Source organism: Salvia splendens, chromosome 15 (genome assembly GCF_004379255.2).
Source record: "Salvia splendens isolate huo1 chromosome 15, SspV2, whole genome shotgun sequence".
Lineage (NCBI taxonomy): Eukaryota > Viridiplantae > Streptophyta > Magnoliopsida > Lamiales > Lamiaceae > Salvia > Salvia splendens.
In genome coordinates, this window is record NC_056046.1 from 15,156,734 (window position 1) to 15,180,144 (window position 23,411).

The window sequence follows — 23,411 nt, forward strand, 5'->3', positions numbered from 1 at the left end:
CGCGCTCTATGCTTCGTCCGCGGACGATATGCGTTCGACCACGTATCGTCCGCCCCACTGCGGGTCACGCGGACGATGCAACGCGTTTTCCTTTTATTTTTGAATTTTTGTTTATTTAAACCCCATTTATCATTCCATTTTCCACACCAAATTTTCTCTCCCATCTCTCACTTTCCCCACACACCAATATTTCTCTCCCAATCTTTCACTTAAAAAAAATGAGACCCGGCGACGAGGAGTACCTCGGAGGGCATTACTCGGGCCTTATTCGATTGCGTTCATGAGGCTGCGGCGGAATGCTTGGCCGAAATGGAGCGCGAAGCGAGGGAGCAGGTCCAGGCAGTGCAGATCCCGAGGCCGAACAGGGGGAGCAGATCCAGCACGATGCGTGGTCGAACGCGTATCGTCCGCAGACGAAGCATAGAGCGCGGACGATGGATGTGCCATCGTCCGCATACCTAAAGTGGTGGCCGATAGGCCGCCCAATTCCGCCCCACTGTGGATGCCCTAAGACACCTATCAACTCAAGCGACGGCGTTTGTTCCCACCTAGACTAGGAACATACTCGCCGCGAGCAGCCTCGACAACACCCAAGGCCTCGCCGCTCTCACCCTCGCTCACTCCCTCTCTGGCTGCCTCGATGACACCCTCGCCTTCTCCAACAACTTCAACGACACCCTCGCGCTCGCCCTCGATGACATCCTCGGCCTCAAACACAAACTCAAAATCGACAGCCTGGATAATCTAGTTTTCAAATTGTGGCAGATCAACCTCGGGCTCGGGCTCGGGCTGAGGCTCAGGCTCGGGCTCGGGAGGACCCTCGTCTGGTTCAAGATCAATTACATCTTGCTCCACGGGTGGAACCAGCACAGGTGCATTATCAACCAACACTTCATTGTTGAAAATGGGAGGGAAAAGATCATCCAAATCTTCCAAGGCAGGATTGGGAGAGAAAAAGGTCGTCCAAAACCCCACCAAAAGGGAGAGCAAAAAGATCACTTAGTGCTGCAAAATCAGGATCCCGATCTAGCGGTGGAACCATATTGGGGAGAGAAAGGTTTAAGGATTTGGGTTTTGAATTGAATAACAGTATTGGTTCTGAAGCTTGAGTCAGCACTTAGAAAATAGGATCTGATTTTGTTCTTAGGGTTTTAGGTGGGTTTGGGAATTTATATATATTTTTTGTAGTAATTCAAAAATTTAGAAAAACTTCAGAATAAAAAATTGGAAGATTTCAAGTTTGTAACAACACTTTATCTTGATTTTTTATATAGGTCTGTAACAAGAAAAGAAGAGTCATGCCATGAAATTACAAACTAATGGCATCAAGCTAATAACTTTTGCATTTTGATGTTTAATTAGAATGATTGATGCCTGGGAAATAATGTTTGCTATTATACATGTACTTGTGAATGATTCTACGTATATATCAATGAGGAAGGCCCAAAAATATGAGATATAAAAGGAATGAATGGATTTAGATGATTTCATAGGCGGAATATTACTCTTCAAGTTCAAGAACTTAATTTACCTTGACTTTATTATCTTGTGATTTTCCTGAAAATAGTAATAAAACATCATCAAGAAATCCGCTCAAATTGAATTTAACTGCTTCAAGCTAAGTTACCAGATTCAGTTCCAACACCTCATTGATAAGCAAAATCAAAGCTTTGTCACCATAAGCATATGAAGCATCCCTGACCGGACAAATTGCTTCAGAAGCAGAAAAGATAAATAGATTTTGAAACATACAGTTATTCACCATTTATAGGGGGTATGATTTCATGAGAAACAGTAGCAAGAAACTGCTGAGAAAGAAATAACATATGCATATAGACTTCAGAGTACTTAAAAAAAAGCAAGGCATTAGCTTATAATAAAATATACTACAAAAAAATGAAAAACTATGTGAGACTTGGCGGTTTCTTAAGCCCCATCATTTCATGGTAATCATTGGCTATTCGTTTTAGTGTAGCATGGAATACATGTGTCGCAAGCAATGTAACTATAAGTATGAAGACATGTAGTTATTGCAACCCATGGCCATGATACATGACAATTGGTCATTGATCTCCGAGTTCTCGTTGCCTAGCCACCACTCCGCTCTGAGTGGTTTGCATCGATTATAGAGTCGTCTTGCCGAAATGATCCAACTACACATACAGCGGATCTCTTACAAAGTCATATAGTAATGAAATAAGACTAAAGGAAAGATCAATTGAGACGAAACTATTGTGTTAGGTAGCATACCATGAGTCCTTTACATTGGGAGGGAGATCGGCAAGAGTCAGTATGGCTATTCGTTTTGAGCAAACTAATCGGGGCAGTTACGCATTTTCCTGATTCTATTGCGCGAATGTTCTCCCAGATTATCAATTATATTTGTTCTTCAATTTTTAGAAATAAAACATATCCAAAATAAAAATTGCGCTTTCATGATCACCTTATTCAGTCAGTCACTCGCTCACTCCAACAAATTACCTAACATCAGTTTGATTTTTTAAACTCAAATTCATTCAATATAAAAACAATATTGTACAACGAGTTAGCAATACCGAAATAATAAAATATTTGACAGAAATATAAGAAACATCAGGAAACACAATTAGTAGTACCGATTTGGGGTATAGATCTACAACTCTTCGAAAAACAACATAAAAACGATTAAAATGAAGATGACAAAAATACCAAAAAGAAACACTAAATTTTAATTTAAAATTCACATATATTTTGTAGATCTAAAACAAAACACAAACAGTTCGGATCAAAGAAAAGTGGAAAAAAAAACAGAAAATAAATGAAAAAGGCTGGAAAAAGAACACGAGATGCACGAGCGTTTCAGTTTTGAATTGATGGTTTGGCGAATCTTTGATGGTGATGAATGCTGGAAAATACAGATCACGACACAGAGATTTACGTGGTTCGATTTACTGAGGTAAATCTACGTCCACGGGAAGAAAAGAGGGCAGAGTTGTATTGCTTGATCTGTTTTCTACAGCTTACAATACAGACTTGCTATTTGATATTTGATCTCTCGAGCGCCCTCTTCTATCTGATCTAAGTTCTATTTATACATTGAACTAAGATCGTGGCTTGCATCCCCACTAACTAGGTCGTGGCTTGCATCACCACTAACTAAGTAGTGGATGTCGTGGAGGTCATGAGATCCTGCATGGGTCCACTATCTCTTTGTTTGGTCCGCTATCCTGCATGAGTTGACACCACTAAATAGATCGTGTAGTGGAGGTCGTGGAGGTTCTGCATGAGTCCACTATCTCCCAGTTCGGTCGAATACTGAGACCGAACTTCTGAACTGTTGCCGAGCAGCTTTTGCCGATCTGAGAGTAGAGCCTTATTGGTCGGCTTTTACCGAGCTGTAGGCTGGAGCCGAACTCTTTGGTAATGCCGAACTGATTGGTTGGCTTTTACCGAGCTGTAGGCTGGGGCCGAACTCTTTGGTAATGCCGAACTGATACTCTTCCTTGGGCTTTGGGCTGATGGGCCGTCACTGCTATTGGGCTTGTTTAGTACGTACCCCATCACTACCCCCCCGAAAAGCGAAGTGAATCACTTCGGCGAAGCGAGTCACTTCGGCATTCTGGATAAAGGTACGGGGGAGGCTGACGTCAGGGGACGTGCCTTGCGCGTGACTGCATTAAATGCGATAGTAAAATCCGGCCGTTGAATCCTGAAAAGGTGGGATTCGAAACGGTGCGATGATTTTGAAATCTTCTCCGAATCTGATAAATACGTCCTTTCTTCATCAGTTGAACACTTTTGCTATTGCTTCTTGTGCAATCTCTCTCTTTTGCGTAAAAAATTTCCTTCCGCTTTCGAGAATTTCTTCAGAATTTCTTCAGACTTTCAAAGAGTAAGAACCATGTCTTCTTCTGAGTCAGGTAGCGGTAGGAAAGGGGATAAGGGGTCTTCTAGCCGGAAGGAATCCGGGGAGAAGACCGTAGAGTATTTTCACAGCATCTTGAGTAAGGATACTGTGATATCCTTACACGAAAAATATTTTTTTCCTGGGGGGAAGGTTGCGATTCCCGACGACCTTCATAGGGCTGACTCGCCGCCGGAGGGTTACGCCACCGTTTATGAAGCCGGCTTGGAATGCGGGCTTCGTTTCCCTCTTCCCCCTGCCTTTGTAGAGTTGCTAGATTTTTTTCAACTCCCTTTAGGTCAGGTGACTCCGAACTCTTGGAGGCACTTATCGGCCTTTGCTGCCGAACTGCGTAGGCTAGATAAGGATCTGTCTCTGAGGGCAATCCTTAATTTCTTCCAGTTTAAGAGAAAAGGATCTTGGTTTTACTTGATCCCTTTACAGCCTTTTAGGGCCTTCTGCAAAACCAAGTGGCCAAAGTGGCAACATCGCTTCTTTTTTTATAATAGGACAGCGGCTCCGGGCTTTCCTTGGAGAGGGCCGAAGTCCGTGATTCCTCATCCTCGGTTAGAACCGTTGGACGAGCTCGAGGGCGAGCTCAATAAGATTCCTATGATTAGGAAGCAGTACCTGGAGTCTGAGCTCGTCAAGGGCGACTTCGTGTTTGACTCCTCGTCTTCGGATGAAGAGACCGAGGGTGAGGAATTCTTTTTTGTGCCTTACTGCTTTTGTGGCGAAAACTAACTTTGCTTTCTTGCTTTTTGGCAGTGTACATGCTGAATAAGATTAGCCGCAAATCCTCCGAGCTTAAGGAGCCGGAGAAAGAGAAGGCTACCAGCTCGGCGCCTGATGCCGAGAAGAATCCGAAGAGGCAAAAGACCTTTTCGGATCCAAAGAAGCCGGAGTCGACTTCGGCAAGTAGGAAGGGGAAGACCCAGAAGCCCCCAAGAGCGCCAGAGAAAGACGTGGTCTTGGCGCCTTCTTCGGAGCATATCTGTGAGCCATTTTTATGGCCCACGGACTTCGCCGAGGTGAATTGTCTTCTTGATTTTCTGGCCTTGCTTTTTTCCTGTATTTTTTGTGGTGGCCCCTGTTGACTCTTTCCTTTTTCCATTTTCAGAGGAACGATATGCTCTCCAAGCTCGTCGCCGTCGAACTCTCCAAAGCGTCCAACGACTATGCTGAGATGCAGAGGAAGTTGGCGGCTGCTTGTCACCGGGCCGAGCAGGCTGAGGCAAACTTTGAGAAAGCCAGAGCTGCTAGGATTTCGGCCCAGGATGAAGCTCAGTTTGCCAAAAACCAGCTCGTCATCCAGCGAGAGCAGACGAAACGGAGGGATGCTGCCGCCGTGGTTGCCCAAGGAGAGGCTCTTCATGCTTTCGCGGAGAAACTCTTTCTGAGCAACCAATTTTCGGCCTTTGTCGGTGATCTGCTGAAACTGATGACCGATAAAGCCGAGCAGGGTCCCGAAGTCATCCTGCCGCTGTACGGCCGAGAGATAGCAGCTCGGCTTCAGAGTCTGCCGCTCCTTGAGGAGCTTGCTTCGTCCTCGGTCCTGCTTTCTGCTGACCGAGTTCGTAGTTGCCGAGCTGACCGCGATGAGAACATGGAGGCTATCTTTGCCTCCATAGGGTCAGTTTCACCCGCTCCAATTTTCCATGGAGAGGGTGAGACCGAGCAGCATGAGCGGCAGACCGGCGATGAGCAGGCCGAGCAGGAGGCGCAGCAGATCGGCTACGGTGGCGCCGAGCAGGCTGGGGAGAGCAGGGAGGCCGAGGCTGAAGCTGAAGCAGACAAGGAGAAGGAAGCTGAACCTCACCGAGAAGGCGGAGACGAAGCTGGCGGAGTATGATTTCGTCTCCCTTCTCTTAGTTTAGTTTCTTCCTTCTTGTAAAACGGCCTTGAAGCCCTTGTGTAGAAAAATTTTTTTCTTATGAATGAAAAAATTCTTCTTTCTGCTCTTGTGTCTTCGTATAGCCTTTCGTACTCTCTTTTACTCCTGTTGTGGTTTACTACCTGCTCAGTAATCTGAAATGCCGAACTGACATAGCTGCTCTATATTCTGAACTCTTAAGGAGCTGGAGGTACTTTACTGGAAGCGGCTGTACTCTTCGGCTTTAGACGAAGCTGAGAAAAGAGCCATAGCTGACCAGGTGAAGAATGACGAACTCTTGGCTCGTTCAGTGAAGCTGGAGGCCGACAATAAGGACTTAGAGTCCGAAAAGAAAGATCTGGAGGCCGAGCTGAACACTGCCGTCGCTGAGAGGACTGCGTATGAGGATTTCATCTGCAGGCGCGGGGGAATGACCATCTCTGAAGTTCAGGAACGAGTTGACGAACTGTGGGAGGAATATCACGTACTCCGGAGGAACAATGCGCTGGAGAGCTCGGCTTGCCAACAAGTCGTGACATCATTGCGGCGCTGGGCTTCTCGGTACGACATCATTCTTTCCCGGCGTCCCTCAATCGAGAGATTCCTTAGGCATTTCCCGCCAACAGATGTTCGCACTCCAGCTCAAACCCCTGATTCACTTGCTCAAAACCCTACTCCAAGTCAGCAACGAACTCAGGAACAGCCGGAAACGTCAAGACGAGAACGGACTCAGGAGCAACCGGAAACGTCAAGACAAGGACGGACTGAAGTTCGTAGAGGAGCTGTGATTATGAGTGAGCAAGATCAACAAATGCTTCGTGAAGAGACTCTTCGTCGCCGAGGTGCTAGAGCTTCCTGGGCTCAGGGAAGAGGCGGTAGGTCGATTAGAGCACCTCGTCGACCTGCTTATTCTTCAGCTGCCGAGAACGCCCGAACTCGGCTTCACGAGGATTTTGTGAATAGATGGCTCAACTTTAGCAACCAGGGACAGTAGAATAGTCCTTTGTAATAGCGTAACGCCTTCTCGTAGGGCAGCGGAGTTGTATGCCGAACAAGTTTTAATAAATGAAATTTTCATTTCGCTTCTAACACTGCGTATTAACAGCTCAGCGAAATAATTTCATCGTACTTGTCCTCGGTCTTATGAAGTAAACTTCTTTGACCGGACTTGGTCCTCGGTCTTATGAAATAAACTTTTTTGACCGGACTCGTCTTTGGTCTTTATGAAGTAAACTTCTTTGACCGGACTCGTCTTTGGTCTTATGAAGTAAATTTCTTTGACCGGACTAAGCTTGTGTCCTAATTTGGCGAGTTTTATCGTGTGGATCGGACTTTCCCTTGTCCTAATTCGGCGAGTTTTATCGCGTGGATCGGACTTTCCCTTTGTTGCAGTTCGTTTCAGACGAACTGCTTGTTTCTTAAGCCGAATTGTGGTCTTGTATCCTCCTTAGAAGCTTGGACTCACAATCGTTGGCTTATTGTTGCAGTTCGTTTCAGACGAACTGCTTGTTTTTTAAGCTGAATTGTGGTCTTGTATCCTCCTTAGAAGCTTGGACTCACAATCGTTGGCTTATATATGTTCTAAAAAGGGGATCAGCCTTTGAAGAACAAGATACCTCAATAACATTTGTAAGAGACGACACGCACATAGACAGACAAAACACACCTAGACAAGCAAGACGCACATAGACAAACATGAAAAACAAGTAAAAAACAAAGCAAGCACATACCCCTAGGACCGAACTAGACACAAGACTGACTGACCGGACTGTCTCTTACAAATGGAACTTCTTGAGGTTGGAAATGTACCATGTTCGGGGTGCTTGTTCTCCTGACATGTGAGTCAATTTGTAAGACCCTTTGCCGAGGACTTCTGACACCCGATATGGATCTTCCCATGTGGGTTCGAGCTTGCCCAGCTTTTCTGCTCGGCTTACTTCGTTGTTTCTCAAGACGAGATCTCCCACTTGAAATTGCAGCTTTTTCACCCTTTGGTTATAATACCGGGCTACTTGCTCCTTGTACTTGGCTGCTTTTATGCAGGCCAATTCTCCTCTTTCTTCGGCCAGATCTAGTTCGGCTCTCAGTCCGTCCTCATTCAGTTCTGCTGAGAAATTAAGAGTTCGGGGACTGGGTATGCCGATCTCAACCGGAATCACGGCTTCAGTGCCGTACACCATCGAGTTCGGCTCCGGTGTGACTTCGGTCATTTCGCCTGCCTCTGACTCCGGCTGCTGTGATTGCTATGCTTGATGGTGCCGATCTGATTGCTCGGCACTTTTAAGCGCAATCTGCACTCTTGCTCTTTTTTTACCACCTCGGATGACCGCTATCCCTCCTTTAGTGGGGAAGGAGTTCGGCGAGGAAGCCTCTGATCGCCAAAAGGAGTTCGGCGAGGATGTCCCTGATCGCCAAAAGGAGTTCGGCGAGGATGTCCCTGATCGCTATGATCGGGCTTCTTTTTGTCTTCTCTAGATGAGCTGTCTAAAGACCGTTTCAGACGGTCTGCCTCATCGGCACGAGAAAACTGGTCCGCAATGTCCCACATCTCTTGAGCTGTTTGCGGACTGCATTCCACGAGCTTTCTGTATAGCGCTCCGGGCAGGATTCCATTTTGGAATGCCGAAATGACAAGTAGATCATTGAGATCGTCTACTTGTAGGCATTCCTTGTGGAACCTCGTCATAAAGTCGCTGATCTTTTCGTCGCGACCTTGACGTATAGAAAGCAGCTGAGCCGAAGTGATTCGGGCTTCCGCTTTCTGAAAGAACCTCCTGTGGAAAGCATCCATTAGATCTCGGTAAGATCTAATGCTGCCTTGGGGGAGGCTATCGAACCACCTTCTTGCGTTCCCGATAAGCAGCTCGGGAAACAGCTTGCACATATGGACCTCGTTGAGACCCTGGTTCACCATGTTATACTGATAGCGTCCCAGGAAGTCATGAGGATTCACTAACCCGTCATAAGTCATCGACGGAGTTCGGTAGTTCTGTGGCAAGGGAGTTCGGGTGATATCGTCCGAGAACGGAGTCTTCAATGCTCCGTACATGGCGAACCCGACATCTCTTCGGTATGGAGGAGATGGAGTTCTCCTGTGATTCCGGTACCGAGGAGGAACAGGAACATGTCGGGGTTGAGGATTCTTCTTCCTGGAAGACACGGCACTACTGCGGTAGTGACTTTCATGTCTGGATGAGGAGGGAGAATCCACCGTTTTCGTCTCCGGCTTTTGGCCCTTTTGCAGGAAAATTAAGAACTCTTCCTGCTTCTCGGCCAAAAACAACTTGACAGCCTCGTTCAAATCGGGCTGCTGGGAAGACTCGGTGCGATGAGTCTTTGAGCGGCTTGTTCCTTCTCCGTGAGAACTGGAAGTAGATTTCTCCCGAGGCTGTTTTCTAGACCTGCGGGCTGGACTAGCTTCCTCATGGTTATCACGAACGGAAGCACGGGTATTATGTGATCTGGTATGCATTTTTTTTTTGTAGAAGAGGATCAAAAACTCGCTTTATCACAAATTTGGTTCTCTGTTTCCCACAGACGGCGCCAGTGATGGTTTGGCGAATCTTTGATGGTGATGAATGCTGGAAAATACAGATCACGACACAGAGATTTACGTGGTTCGATTTACTGAGGTAAATCTACGTCCACGGGAAGAAAAGAGGGCAGAGTTGTATTGCTTGATCTGTTTTCTACAGCTTACAATACAGACTTGCTATTTGATATTTGATCTCTCGAGCGCCCTCTTCTATCTGATCTAAGTTCTATTTATACATTGAACTAAGATCGTGGCTTGCATCCCCACTAACTAGGTCGTGGCTTGCATCACCACTAACTAAGTAGTGGATGTCGTGGAGGTCATGAGATCCTGCATGGGTCCACTATCTCTTTGTTTGGTCCGCTATCCTGCATGAGTTGACACCACTAAATAGATCGTGTAGTGGAGGTCGTGGAGGTTCTGCATGAGTCCACTATCTCCCAGTTCGGTCGAATACTGAGACCGAACTTCTGAACTGTTGCCGAGCAGCTTTTGCCGATCTGAGAGTAGAGCCTTATTGGTCGGCTTTTACCGAGCTGTAGGCTGGAGCCGAACTCTTTGGTAATGCCGAACTGATTGGTTGGCTTTTACCGAGCTGTAGGCTGGGGCCGAACTCTTTGGTAATGCCGAACTGATACTCTTCCTTGGGCTTTGGGCTGATGGGCCGTCACTGCTATTGGGCTTGTTTAGTACGTACCCCATCATGAATTTTTTTCTCTTACCCAATATTTTTGCATTTCCGGTAGAAGAAAACAGAATTGTAATGTAAAAAACAATATTTTTTTTTGTCTTTCGACTGATGAATTGGTGATATGAAAGGATGAGGTCGGTCGATTGTTATAAAAAAATGAAATGAAATCTGACGAGAGAGATCGATGTGGTGGGTGGTTTAGTAGTGTGCAATTGAGACGGAAGAGAAAGAAAGAAGGAGGCGCACATATTCTAGGGTTTGATGTATGAGTATTGGCCTATTGGGTATGTTTGTTTATTTTTAAATTCTAGAAAATTATTTACTATTCACACTTTTTTCACGTATGGTTTGAATGAAACTTGCATGTTTGGACGATTGTAAGGCTATGCTTGGTTGACGGAAAAGTAAAGTTGACCAGAAAAATGATTCCGAGGAAAATGAATCCCAGGAATATAATTTCTAATAAATTTACTTTCATGTGTTTGAAAATATCAAAATTTTAAATTTTATATTTGATTTAAATATCAAACTAAAAATATACTAATAATTCTTTTATTTTAAAAAAGAATAATAATATAAAATTTTTAATAAATTATTAATTACAAATAATAATAATTATATTATTATATTTATTATTACGATGTATAGTTTAAATATGGATTATTTATCATAATATATAATAATCATAATAAATATAATTATTATTATTATATTTAAAAATATTAAAATTGAATAAATTTTTTAATTCAAAAATTTCCTACAATTTTATTGATTAATTATTAATTTATAAAATAATAATAATAATTATTTATTATTATTATATGATTTATATTATATAATCATATTTTAATTGTTTAATAAATTATTAATTATAATAGTAATAACAATTATATATAAAAATTATAATAATATAGTTATAATTATGATAATTTTAATTATAGTTATTTATTATACTGAATGAGTATGATTTTATAATTTTAAATTATTTTGAAAACATTGTAAATAATAATAATAATAATAATAAATAATAATAATAATAATAACTGTACTATATTGCATTAAATATGTAATAATTCTAAAACTGGGAAAAAGAATACCTAAGAAAAGTTAGGATTTAGAATCCTAGAAAGTTGTACTAACTTTCCTTGTTCCCGGATTCTGATTACTTTCCCAGTTTGATTAAAAAACCAAAACAAACACAAAAATTTAAAATTTAAGGAATCAGATTACTTTCCCAGAGAGAATCCCGACAACCAAACATGGCCTAAGCGATTCATGATGGTGGAGTAACTTTTTAGTTACAGTAAAGAAATTTAGAAAGTCTAAGGGTATCCACAATAGGGGCGGCGCGCCGGCCGCACCGGAGGCAGCTAAGCCGCGGTTCTCTATAGTGGGGAAAGCGTCTGCCCCGGCGTGGACGCTTGGGAGGGGGCGGAAAGGGGATATGCGAATATTCACCGAAGACGCGTCGGTGGGGGAACGGCGCGGCGATCTACTGCACGGCGCGAACAATTTTTTTTTCATTTTTTTTAAAATTTATTTAATTACCTATAAATACACTCATTCCCCTCATTATTTTCACACCATTCAAATTCTTTATTCCTACTTTCTCTCCCTAAAATTTGTGGATTCCATTGCTATTAAAAAATGGATGATTTGTGGAATGACGTGTGAGATTCTCTGATTCAAGAGGTGCAGAGGGAAGCCGATGAGGAGGATGCGGCGCAGGCGGCAGAATTGGCGAAGGCCGCGCTCCCTCGTGCGATTCATCATCATTGGACAATCCCACGAGACCATAGCGGAGTGCACCAGCGGCTGATGGGAGACTACTTTGGCGATAACCCCCGTTACCCACCAGAGATTTTCCGTTGGCGTTTCAGAATGTCGCAACAGCTCTTCACCCATATAGCGACGACATTGGCGGCGTGATACAGGTGCTTCACCCTCCGGAGTGATTGCACTGGCCGGATCAGGCTGTCTACTTTTCAGAAATGCACCGCTGCAATTAGGTAGCTTGCCTATGCCGGACCGACTGATATGTTCGACGAATACCTACAGATGGGTGAGCCGACTAGCCTAGAGGTGCTCCGGCAGTTTTGTAAGGGCATCCGAGAAATCTTTGGTCCGGAGTTCCTACGAAAGCCAACCTCTGATGAGTGCCAGAGACTGCTAGATATGCACGGTTCGGTGCACGGTTTCCCAGGGATGATAGGCAGCATCGATTGCATGTATTGGGAGTGGAAAAACTGTCTGGTGGCGTGGGAAGGCCAGTTTACTACTGGTTTCAAAAGCAAACATCCATCGATGATTCTGGAAGCCGTTGCTGACTACCGATTGCAGATCTGTCATGCGTATTTCGGTGTTGCAGGTTCGAACAACGACATCAACGTTTTGCAGACATCGTCTCTCTTCAATGATGAGTTCCGGAGGGAGGGTCCAGAAATCAGATTCGTAGCCAACGGAACGCAGTACCACAAGGGATACTATTTGGCAGATGGGATATACCCTCGTTGGCCCGTATTCGTCAAGACAGTTCGCTAACCGGTTGGACCGAATAAACAATATTTTGCGCAAAAATAAGAGGCTGCTAGGAAGAATGTTGAGCGAGCTTTTGGTGTGCTCCAAGCGCGATGGGGCATTTTACGGTGCCCGACACTAGTTTGGCACGAAGATGATGTCATGAATATTATGTTAGCATGTATCATATTGCAAAATATGATAATAGAAGATGAAGGATTTGCTGCTGAGCATTGGGTACCGGAAGATGGTGCAAGTACAAGTCACGGTGTTGCCTCCGCGCCGATACATATGGGTGTACCACGAAGTAATGAATATCTACTCCAACGTTTCACTGATATGCATAGGAGCACAACACATACCTAACTCCAGGCCAATTTGATGAAGAGGTCTGAGCACGTAGGGGAGGGGGCGCAGCGTGAAGAACATGTGTGATTTTCTATAGATGAAATTTTCGTTGTATAATTTTCTCCTTACATTAATACGACGGAAATTTAGTTTTCAATTTTAATTTATTTAATTAGCCATTTTTTTGTAATTATGCATAGTCCAATAATTTTAATCTTCATTGAATTAAAATATATAAAGAATAAAATAAAGAGAAATGTGACAAAAAAAAAGTGTCCACTATTGCTGTGGAAACTTTTTTTTTGTAGTCGTAAACAAATCAGAAGTGAATGTGGAAAAAAAAGTGGCGGAGCGGGTAGAAATGTCCTCACGGTCGTGGATACTCTTATTGTAGACAACGTAAAAAAAAGCCTACTATATAGTATACACGCACGTCAGTTTGATTTAATTAGCACACAAAATAAACTATTGATTAATGCACCTTCCTATAAATGAAAAGAAAACTGTACTAACACGTTACCTCCCATGCAGCTTCTGATATTGGAGACAATAAAACACTCGGTTGCTAAAATATTTTGAAGATTCAAATCAACATGAGAATAGATAAGAACCATTGTTAATCCTTTTCGAGAAAATAAAATAAAATAAAATAAAATAAAATAAAATAAAATAAAATAGATAAATACATCTAACAATAAATGAAAAAAAATAGTAACACATCTTCGGGAATTGGTGACAAGATATTGTCGCATATCTAGTGAATCAAGACTCTTAGTATAATAAGACAAAGAGGTTGGAAATTTATTGCAAATTTTATGCTTGTCGGCAAATCTTGGATTGACACATGTGACTATTGAAAAAAACAATGGTTACTTTATTATTTGTTGGGATGTAATTAGCTACACAACTAATGAATTAATATAAATCTTTGCATTAAAATACGAGGATCCGTATCAACCACGTACATCTTTCTTAGATTAATGGATATGTTGATATTGCCAACCTTGGTAAAATTTATTCTGGTGACAATTATTTACATTGAGTTATCATGTTAACTTTTAACTCGTAAGTCGTGTCCATCTTTTTAATTCTTTTGAAAACCTTAAACTTTATTGACGTTTTCTATTGACAAACATGCATGAGGTTCGTTTCACTACAAGGGACCACGACATGAATTTATTTTGAGGGAATGAGGATAATATAGAGAAAGGAAAAAATAGTTATTTAATTTGAGTTTTGTATAGGTCTTGATTTATTTGATCAACATATTAGAAATTCTCACTATTTTTCTTAAACAACAATGTTATTTGCTGTCACCGGTGGGCCGATTTTGCTGTGGAAAAAATAGATGCTTTTGCTGAAAATGGGCTGTTTAATAAAACTGATAGGGCTTATGTGATTGGTTTGGATAATTCATTTAGGAGCTGGGCTGTATGTACATGTCTATTGTAAATGGGCCGAAATTCTAACTTTGATATCTGAATAATAACAACGTGTATTGTAAACTTAGGGTAAAAAATGTAAACTTAGGAGTACTACTTAAAAGTGTATTCTGTATTTATTTATTTATTTTATATAGAATACTACGGAGTACTAGTTTTTAGAGAAAATCCGAGGGAAGAAAAAAAAGTATGAGTGCAGTCTGAATCAAAATCGATCAAATAAAACAATTGATTTCATTCGAGTCGAACGCCTACTTAATACTTTGATCGATTCAATTAAATTTTAAAATTTTATCCTATAATTTGATCGATTTAATTTCTTACTCATAGAGAGAACACTTTTTTTCTGGAAACCAAGTTTATCGTTTAATTAACAATCATTGTTGGCAATTGAAACATAAAAATGAATATGATAATATCTCATATTGGTGTACACAAAGAGCTTAATCCACTATATAAGTCTCATGGGCCTCTCCTCCTATCACCAATTGGTTTTATGATGTAACCCATGAATTTCTATCAATCATAAAATGAGTTTTATACATATCATATAACAACTTCACCCACTTGAATATCGGGATGGAATTTAATTATTTTGAAATGTTAAATAAAAAATATGATTCATAACAACCAGCTAAAAAACAAGCATGACAGCAACTCCTAGCTAAAAAGGATTAATAATTGAGAGAAGGAATAATTTTGATAGTATCTCCTTCAAATTCAAAATTCAATATAGACCCAAAATTATTAGCCTATACTATAGAGTTGTTAACTGAAATTTAGAACAGTTGATAAACTTCAATCGTGGAAATTAGTAGGCGTCCTTATTTGCACTATAATTGTGGAAATTGAGCATAAAACTTTCGACAAGATCTTTTTTTTTAAATAAACACGTTTCATTTGTAATTCACAATCATCACTATTTTATTGGAAAAGATACGAATGCAGATATTTTCACGAACTTATGGTATAATTAATTCCTTAAATGGAACAGTATATTTTAAGCATACAATAGCGAAGGAACCTTCCTGGCACCTCATTTGTTACTCAAAGTCGTCTAAATTAGTTAACCACGTTTCTGGTGTCTGATAAAAATAAATAATTTCAAGCAAAATCAGATAAAAATGAAAATTAATAATTTCAAGAAAATTCTTACAAAATTAGAATTTGGTCAAATTCAATAATTTACCAGCAGCTATTATCCCTTAAAGTTAATCGTTTTTTACAAACAACCAAATTATTATCACAAATTTAACAAAACCACAAAATCCTCCCTCGTCACATGAATGCAAAAATCTGTGTGTACATGCGTAGTGTAATAGTCCACTTTGCACTATCACGTAAAAACACGAAAATTCCTGCATTTGTGTTTTCCTTGCGACATGTATTAACGGAGTCACGCTATCGTCTAGGGCTCATAATCCCCTAACAATTTTAAATTCATTATTCATTTGATTTCAATGAATAATGAATTGTACCTTAAAGTCAAAATTGTGACATGGTATTAAAATTTAATATTAGAATAGCAAGCATACAATATATTCTAGGAATCTTCAAAGTCGTCTACACTCTACGTTATATAGTTAACCACGTTTTTGGGTGTCACAAATTGTATTTCTTTATAATGCATGCATGATGTATCCACTACTCAATACTCAGCTACCCAATTAATAATTATCATCTTCTCTCTCTATATATACGTACACAAACCATCCATTAGTTTCACCAACTCATTCACACATATCAAATCAAATTCCATTCCATAACATCACCAAAAAAAAGAAAGAAATATTAATGGGAGAAGGCAGAAGAAGCCGCAAGAAATGCTTAGCATACGTCGCAGCATTCATAGTGTTCCAAACAGCCGTCATTTTGGTCTTCGCTCTCACAGTTATGAAGATCAAAAGCCCGAAGGTGAGGTTCAACGCTATGGTTGTCGAAAGCTTCAGCTCCAGCAACAGCACCGCCACTTCCATCAACATGAAGCTTCTCGCTCAGCTCACCATTAAAAACACCAACTTTGGTCATTTCAAGTATGACGAGAGCACCCTCGTCATACTGCACAAGGGTGTGCCACTCGGGGAGCATGTTATCCCCAAGGGGCGCACCAAGGCCAAGAAAACACAGAAGTTTGAGATCTCCGTGGATGTGAGCACGGCTAGGGGATCGGGTCCTGAATTGAGAAATGAGATCAATTCTGGGATTTTGAAGCTCAGCAGCCAAGCAAAATTGAGTGGGAAGGTGCATTTGTTTAAGGTTATCAAGAAGAAGAAATCTGGGGAAATGAAGTGTGATTGGGACATTAATTTGGGCACTAGGCAGGTGGAAAATTTGAACTGCAACTGATTTTTATTTTACTTTGTTTTTCAAGTTTGATCTCTTTGCTTTCATTTGAGTTTGTATTTTTTTTAGTTTAGGTTTTTTTTTTGTATTTTTACTTGTGTAACTAGTTATCTCTTATTCATTATTTATGTTGATTTACATTTGGTAGCCTCCCTTTTCCCTTTTCCATTCCGTTTCTGAAAATGATTGCGAAGATCTTTCAATAGAAAAGTATTGTCGATTATATTCAAGAATGTTAGATTTATGTGCACCATGTGAACGTCTTCACATGAGCCTACCTTCGCATGAAATGAAAATTAAATAATAAGGCAGCCACTTCCAAATGATAATTATAATTAGTCTGGCAAGTTTGGACTATATATATGGGGTGGGTATATATATTGTAAATTAATAAGATGAGCTTTAAATTCATTCGCAAAGTATGATTATGATAATAGTTTTTAAACTCAAACTTGGCTTATTTAAATTGAAAGAATTTATGGAGTCTACCTAGCTTGACGCTTACACGCCAACTAGATATAAAAAGATGCAAAATTAAAAAATACTATAATTTTTTTTAATAAATTGTTTTATTTCCTTAAATCACAAATAATTGAAGGCGTCATTCATCTATATGCATGGCGGGCTACTACCCTCGAATAGCATCTCAGCATTTAACAACTTAAACCGACCTCACATATAATTTCTATCAGATGAGGACATGCTAAAATGAATATTAATGATGCTTTTACGTTAAACTTTCGAGAAGAAGTACTAACATTAACCACTGCACCCACGTTTTCATTGCTACAGGCATATTATCTTCACCCCATTATATAATTCCTCAAACCAAGCACTATATATTAAGCAAACGTTATTCAAGGCACTTTTTTCGGGCCTCACCTACTAGTCAAAGTCGTCTAAGTTTGGTGTTTGTAAACAAACATTTTTATTTTTGTTTTTATATGTATATTTATATTTATTCTTATTTTCATTCACTAAAATAAGTCTCTATATATTTATGGAGTAGTAAATTTCTCTAATAGGATGAGTCTCATTTTTTTAATTAACAATACTTTACAACAAATCCCTAAGCAAGTTATAGCAGTTTTCGGTTCAGTTTCGATTCCAAAAATCCCACTAACTTTATAAAAACTGTGGTACAACTTAATTCGTTAAATTTAGAGTAATTGAATAATCGATCGGGTATTAACTGATTGCTTAATCAGTTTGGTTCCAATTATCATTTTGGGTTCCTTTTAAAGTCTGGTTAATCATTAACTTTGGTTCGGTTATACCCTAAACCCTAGATCATTTAGCCAACCCTACTATCAGATCTCAATCTTCAATTTTAAATATTTTTTGTACTAGAAACCTTCATTTCTTAATACTCATACAAAGAGTTGTATAAACGTTAATTGACTATTATTATGAGAGACGCTATAGAGGTACATTGCTTAGAAAACGCTTTTCAATCTGAAGGTAAAGAAGAAAAATAAGGAGCGATCAATTTCATATGTATATTTATATAGGGTCGTGATCAATTGAGATTTTTTAGCCTAATTGAGAATTGAGATGCATTATCAGCCACTCATTTTTATTAAATGAGTGGCCCAGAATTTGACACATGGAAAATATTTTTAGATTAATTAATTATGAAAGGGCATAATGGTAATTTCATGGTACATTTTATTCAATAAAAACTTTTTTTAATTTTTTTTTAATTTTTTTTAATTTTTTTGTCAACTACATATACAATTCATGTCAACTACACACATATAATGTCAACTACATATACAATTCATGTTAACTACACACATATAATGTCAACTATTTATACAATCCATGTCAACTACATATACAAAATCATGTCAACTACACATATAATGTCAACTATGTATACAATCCATGTCAACTACATATACAATTCATGTCAATTATACTCATATAATGTCAACTATAAGTTGTTGACATTTGATGTGCAGGCTATTAACGATAATACCTCCGAGTTGACATAATCTACTTGCAGTTGACATTTTTGAAAATGTTGTGGATGAGTGGCTGAAAATGCATCTCAATTCTCAATTAAGCTAAAAAATCTCAACCTAACTTGACCCTATTTATAAATAGCTAAATGGAGTTTTGTGTTCAATTTAATTTTCTACTCCTATATATATACACACGTGAGCTAGTGATAAAATGCAAACTGCACATTCCCTACGAACTACAAACTATAATCTGGACCGTTAGATTTCAAGATTTAATGTCAACAAATGATAAATAACATCAACAGAAAATGTCAACACAACGTCAATCGGCTGACAATGTTGACGTTGTGTTGACATTATCTATCATCTGTTGACGTCAAATCTTGAAATCTAACAGCCTAGATAATAATTTGGAGTTTGTAAAATATATAGAGTTTGTATTTGATTACATTCCTAAACGCGCTCGTGTGTTTGTGAAATTGTTTAATTAGTCTTTATTAAAGCGAATAAAATTAACAATCAACTATATACTTATAAAAGTCAAAACAATCTTTTTCATAAGTCGAAAATAACATCATAAATGTGATAATAAAAATAACAATATGTCTGTACCAATCCAAAAATCTCAAAAACCATGAAAACGATATTTACATCAAACACTAAACAAAACCCCAAGTCCCCAACATAAACAAATTAAAAATATACTTACTACTATTACACAAAAGTAATCATCATCAGCAAATAAGCAAAAATAGATGACATTATTAATTTATTATCAACAACAATAAAACAAAATGAATATACAATCAAATAGAAGAAGTCCATCACTTGCATCTCAAATTCTGCACACCATTATTGGCCAAAACAACAGTGAAGTTACAAGCCATCTCCGCCGTCTTCTTCCTCTTGATCACCCTCATCAGCTCCACCTTCCCTCTCATCCTCGCCTCAACCACAAAATCCATCGTCCCTGCATTCCCACTGCCGCTGCTTCCCAAATCCGCTACAAAATTGATCTTCTTAGTCGAACGCGCCCTCGCACGCGCCTCCTCGATCGCAAACTGCGCCACCACCGGCCCTCCTCCGTTGCCAGACCTAATACTAGCCAGCGTACTCTCATACTTGAAGCGCCCGAAATTGGTGTTCTTCACCGTGATCCGCGCGCTCAACCGAAGGTCGCTCGAGGTAGGGCTGGAGGTGACGACGATATTCTCCAGCCTCACCTTTGGCGTCCTCACGCGCATCACGGTGAGGGAGAAAGCTAGGATCACTGCCACTTGGAAAACTGCGAAAATCGCGATGTATGCAATGCATTTCGTCCTCTTCTTCTTCTTCTTCATCTCCGCCTCCGATTGGCTGGAGTAGCGCCCGTATTCCTCGTCGCTCCTCGGGACCACCGTCGCCGGGGCCAAAGGGTATCCTTGCTGGACCTCCGGTTGGTATTTGTCTGCCATTTTCAATGTATGTTTAGGATATTTTTGATGAATGTGAAAGAATTTGAGATATTTGAGTGAGGGGGAGAATGTGGGTATATATAGGTTTTTTAAGGGTTGTTTCTTGGAAAATGTGGTTTTGAAAATTGGGGTGAAAACGAGTAATTTGAATTCAAAAATGGAAAGAGGTTTTCTTGGCGTGTGACAAGGTGAGTACGGACATAACGGTCTTTGTTATAGTAATATTTAATATATAGAAGCTTCTGAGAGAATTTGTAGTTTATACATCTCTTATTTTCTTGTGTTGTGACTATATTGAATGATTTTAGGGATTATATCATATTCAAATAGTGAAGAGGACCCATTGATGGTCTAGTGGAACTACTCGTGTACGACTTAGCAATAACGTCTTCTCTCAAATAACGACTTACGCGCTTAACATTATGTATAGTAATTTGATTGTATTTTTTATTTATTTCTTTACCTTTCTTGGGTATAGTAGCTAGAGTCTTGGAAGATATTTTTAGAAAAGATAGAAAGCATAAAAGCTAGATAGATGGATATTAATTAGGGGAGTTCGATAGTTTCATTTTTGTACGATTAGTTTGTTATTATTGAAGGGGGAATTGTTCCGAATTAATTCTAAAGTGATTTATTGAAACAAAAACACATCATAAACGATGGACTGATATAGGAAAAGGTTAATGAATTTTGTGGATTATTTGTACTTGTCGGACGATTTCAAATGGAAGAAAAAGGTGTTCGCTATTATTAGTGGCGGCTTGAAATTTTGGCTGAAAAACTAAGCCGTCCGTTCATAAACACACATTCACATTTGTGCGTCATTTTCCCAATTAGTTTTCAGGCATCTTCAGTGATGATATTCTGTGATATGAATAATATTAAAAAGATTTAGGTATTGACATCTCATTCGATAAAATAATTGGGAATGAAAAATCAGTGGAAAGAGTGATGCAAACATGTCACAAGAATGACCAAACTTATAGAGTAAACAGCTTGTCCGATGGCCCCAGCGTGTTTCACAAGCCAGCATGAATTACAAGTCATCTCGAGATAGCTGGTGTTATTGGCGTCGCCGACGTCGTCTGTTGGAACTGAATCAAAGCGGTGTCCAAAGAGACATGACAAGGATCTTAGCATACCCTAGACTACTTCTACTTTTGAAAAATTCTCTACTACACAATTATATGGGCCACACTATTCACTAAAGTATAGTGTAAAAGAGATAGGTTCATATTTTTTTAGTGTATGTATAAGTTGAAGAGTGGTAATATTTGAAGTCAAAGATCTTGGGTTCGACTGACTGAACTGTGACGCAACATTAAAATTTATGGTCATTTGCAAAAAACGAAAAAAATTGAGACATGATCATTACTATGTCCTTGTAAATAGAGCTTTGATGACTTGGATGCGTATTGTTAATTAAATCAAACGTTCCAGATTTCTGTTTTCCATGCGATAGTACAAAATTATAGTTATTCGAAATTTTATAAGTCTACGTTTTGCACATAGCATTCATGCAAGCTCACACAAATAAAACAACTTCAACCCCAAAAAATACGACTAAAGTATTATATGAAACAGAGATAAAATCTATACTCATAATAATTAACATGTAAACAGAGATAAATAAATCAGAATCAAGAAATAAGTAAATATAGCCCAAACCAACATATAAAGTCCTAAAACATCATAACTAGTTGCATCTCAAATTCTCCACCTGCCTGTTACCCAAATTGACACTCCAATCACAATTCATTTCCCCAGATTTCTTCTTCTTGATGATCTTCATCAAATGCACCTTTCCATTCAACTTCGCTTGGCTGCTGAGTTTCAAAATTCCAGAATTTATGTCATTTCCCAAGTTACTATCGGATACTACTCTATCCGTACTAACATCCACATTGATGTTGAACCTCTGCGTTTTCCTAGCCTTGGTGCGCCCCCGGGAAATCACAGCTTCCCCGAGTGGCACCCCATTGTACAATACGACAAGCGTGGCGTTGTCATACTTGAAATGGCCGAAGTTGGTGTTTTTAATGGTGAGTTGAGCCAGCAGCCTCATGTCGATGGAAGTTGCGGTGTTGTTGTTGGAGCTGAAGCTTTCGACCACCATAGCGTTGAACCTCACCTTCGGGCTTCTGACCTTCATGACCGTGAGGGCGAAGAGTAAAATGATGGCTGCTTGAAACACCACGAATACTGCAACATATGCTAAACATTTCTTCCCACTTCTTCCTTCTCCTTTTGACATGTTGTTTTGTGGAATGAAAGATAGTGTTTCTTTTTGTTTGATAGTGATGTGAGCTTTAGTTAGAGATGTGAAAGAGAAGTAGGAAATTGGGTGTGTTTGTGTTAGGAATGAAGAAATGAGAGTGTATATATAGGAAAAGAAAATAAGTTGTTGAAGTAGATTGGTTGGCTGAAATGTCAAAGTAATACTGCGAATTATGCGCGTTGATGTACTTATTTAATCGTTTTTTTGTTAATTAAACAACAACTTTAATTATAATTAATGAAAACGTGTTATTGACTTTCTTCGACTCAAATTTCAGAACTAAATCGTCATTAATCGATAGTTTAGCACTCCCTCCGTCCCGCACTACTTGCACTTATTTCCTTTCTGGGCGTCCCAAGTTATTTGCACTCTTTCCATTTTTAGTAACAATTTATACCTACAGCCGTAATTGTTGACTTTGTCTATCACTCATTCCTCAATCTCCGTGTCCAAAAGGAAAGGTGCGAGTAGTGCGGGACGGAGGGAGTATAATCTTGTTGTGGCATGATGAATCAAAATCTTATTACATAATTAATCATATCATCAGATTATAAATGTACACATTAAAGAACTCTAACACAATAACCGAGCTAGTAAAAATTAAACGAAATTTAAATAAGTAGAAATAAAATCTACACTTTTGTGAGAATCGAATCAAAATCTCTCATTACCAAGAGACGTTTGGTACCTAAATCGTTGGTGAAAATTCTGATTAAATACTGAAATCTTATAAACGATGACATATGTCCATATGATCGACGCATATGAATATCTTTGAAAGGAAGATATTTTTCTCTGAAATATAGAGGAAGATATTTACAAACATGTCTTAATCAGGATAGCGAGTCATAAACTAGAAATAAGATAAAATTTTTTAGTTGTTAAATCAATCGTAACAACCCCTTATAAGCACCGAACTAAATGGGTCAGTATCTAGAAGGACAACGGTAATTATGGAAAGTTTTAATTCACACCTTCTCTACACCAGTTTGTACTAGTTTCTAAAAAAATGTTTGTAGGTGACTAAAACTGATATGACGATCGACGGCTAATACTTTATCCATTTCATTAAAAATAAAA

The 23,411-nt window shown here is 39.5% G+C and overlaps 3 protein-coding genes across 3 annotated transcripts; 1 reads left to right on the forward strand and 2 right to left on the reverse strand.

The window, feature by feature from the left end:
* Nucleotides 1-309: 309 nt before the first annotated feature.
* Nucleotides 310-16,635, forward strand: LOC121766743. Its single transcript, XM_042162999.1, has 3 exons — nucleotides 310-333; nucleotides 553-1,057; nucleotides 16,010-16,635. Exons 1-3 carry the CDS (start codon nucleotides 310-312, stop codon nucleotides 16,633-16,635), a joined length of 1,155 nt encoding a protein of 384 aa, XP_042018933.1.
* A 2,788-nt stretch (nucleotides 16,636-19,423) lies between these two features.
* LOC121766744 (late embryogenesis abundant protein At1g64065-like) lies at nucleotides 19,424-20,053 on the reverse strand. The gene has a single exon (XM_042163000.1). It carries the CDS (start codon nucleotides 20,051-20,053, stop codon nucleotides 19,424-19,426), a length of 630 nt encoding a protein of 209 aa, XP_042018934.1.
* A 1,558-nt stretch (nucleotides 20,054-21,611) lies between these two features.
* LOC121767635 (late embryogenesis abundant protein At1g64065-like) lies at nucleotides 21,612-22,400 on the reverse strand. The gene has a single exon (XM_042163962.1). It carries the CDS (start codon nucleotides 22,305-22,307, stop codon nucleotides 21,750-21,752), a length of 558 nt encoding a protein of 185 aa, XP_042019896.1. The 5' UTR covers nucleotides 22,308-22,400; the 3' UTR covers nucleotides 21,612-21,749.
* Nucleotides 22,401-23,411: the final 1,011 nt, after the last annotated feature.

Bases quoted from the DNA above. Each gene is read 5' to 3' on its own strand.
- LOC121766744 (XM_042163000.1), bottom strand. From the start codon at position 20,053: ATGGCAGACAAATACCAACCGGAGGTCCAGCAAGGATACCCTTTGGCC.
- LOC121766743 (XM_042162999.1), top strand. From the start codon at position 310: ATGGAGCGCGAAGCGAGGGAGCAG. The intron at 334-552 runs GTCCAGGCAGTG...GTTCCCACCTAG, and splicing joins AGCGCGAAGCGAGGGAGCAG to ACTAGGAACATACTCGCCGC. The intron at 1,058-16,009 runs GTTTAAGGATTT...ACCATCCATTAG, and splicing joins ACCATATTGGGGAGAGAAAG to TTTCACCAACTCATTCACAC.
- LOC121767635 (XM_042163962.1), bottom strand. From the start codon at position 22,307: ATGTCAAAAGGAGAAGGAAGAAGTGGGAAGAAATGTTTAGCATATGTT.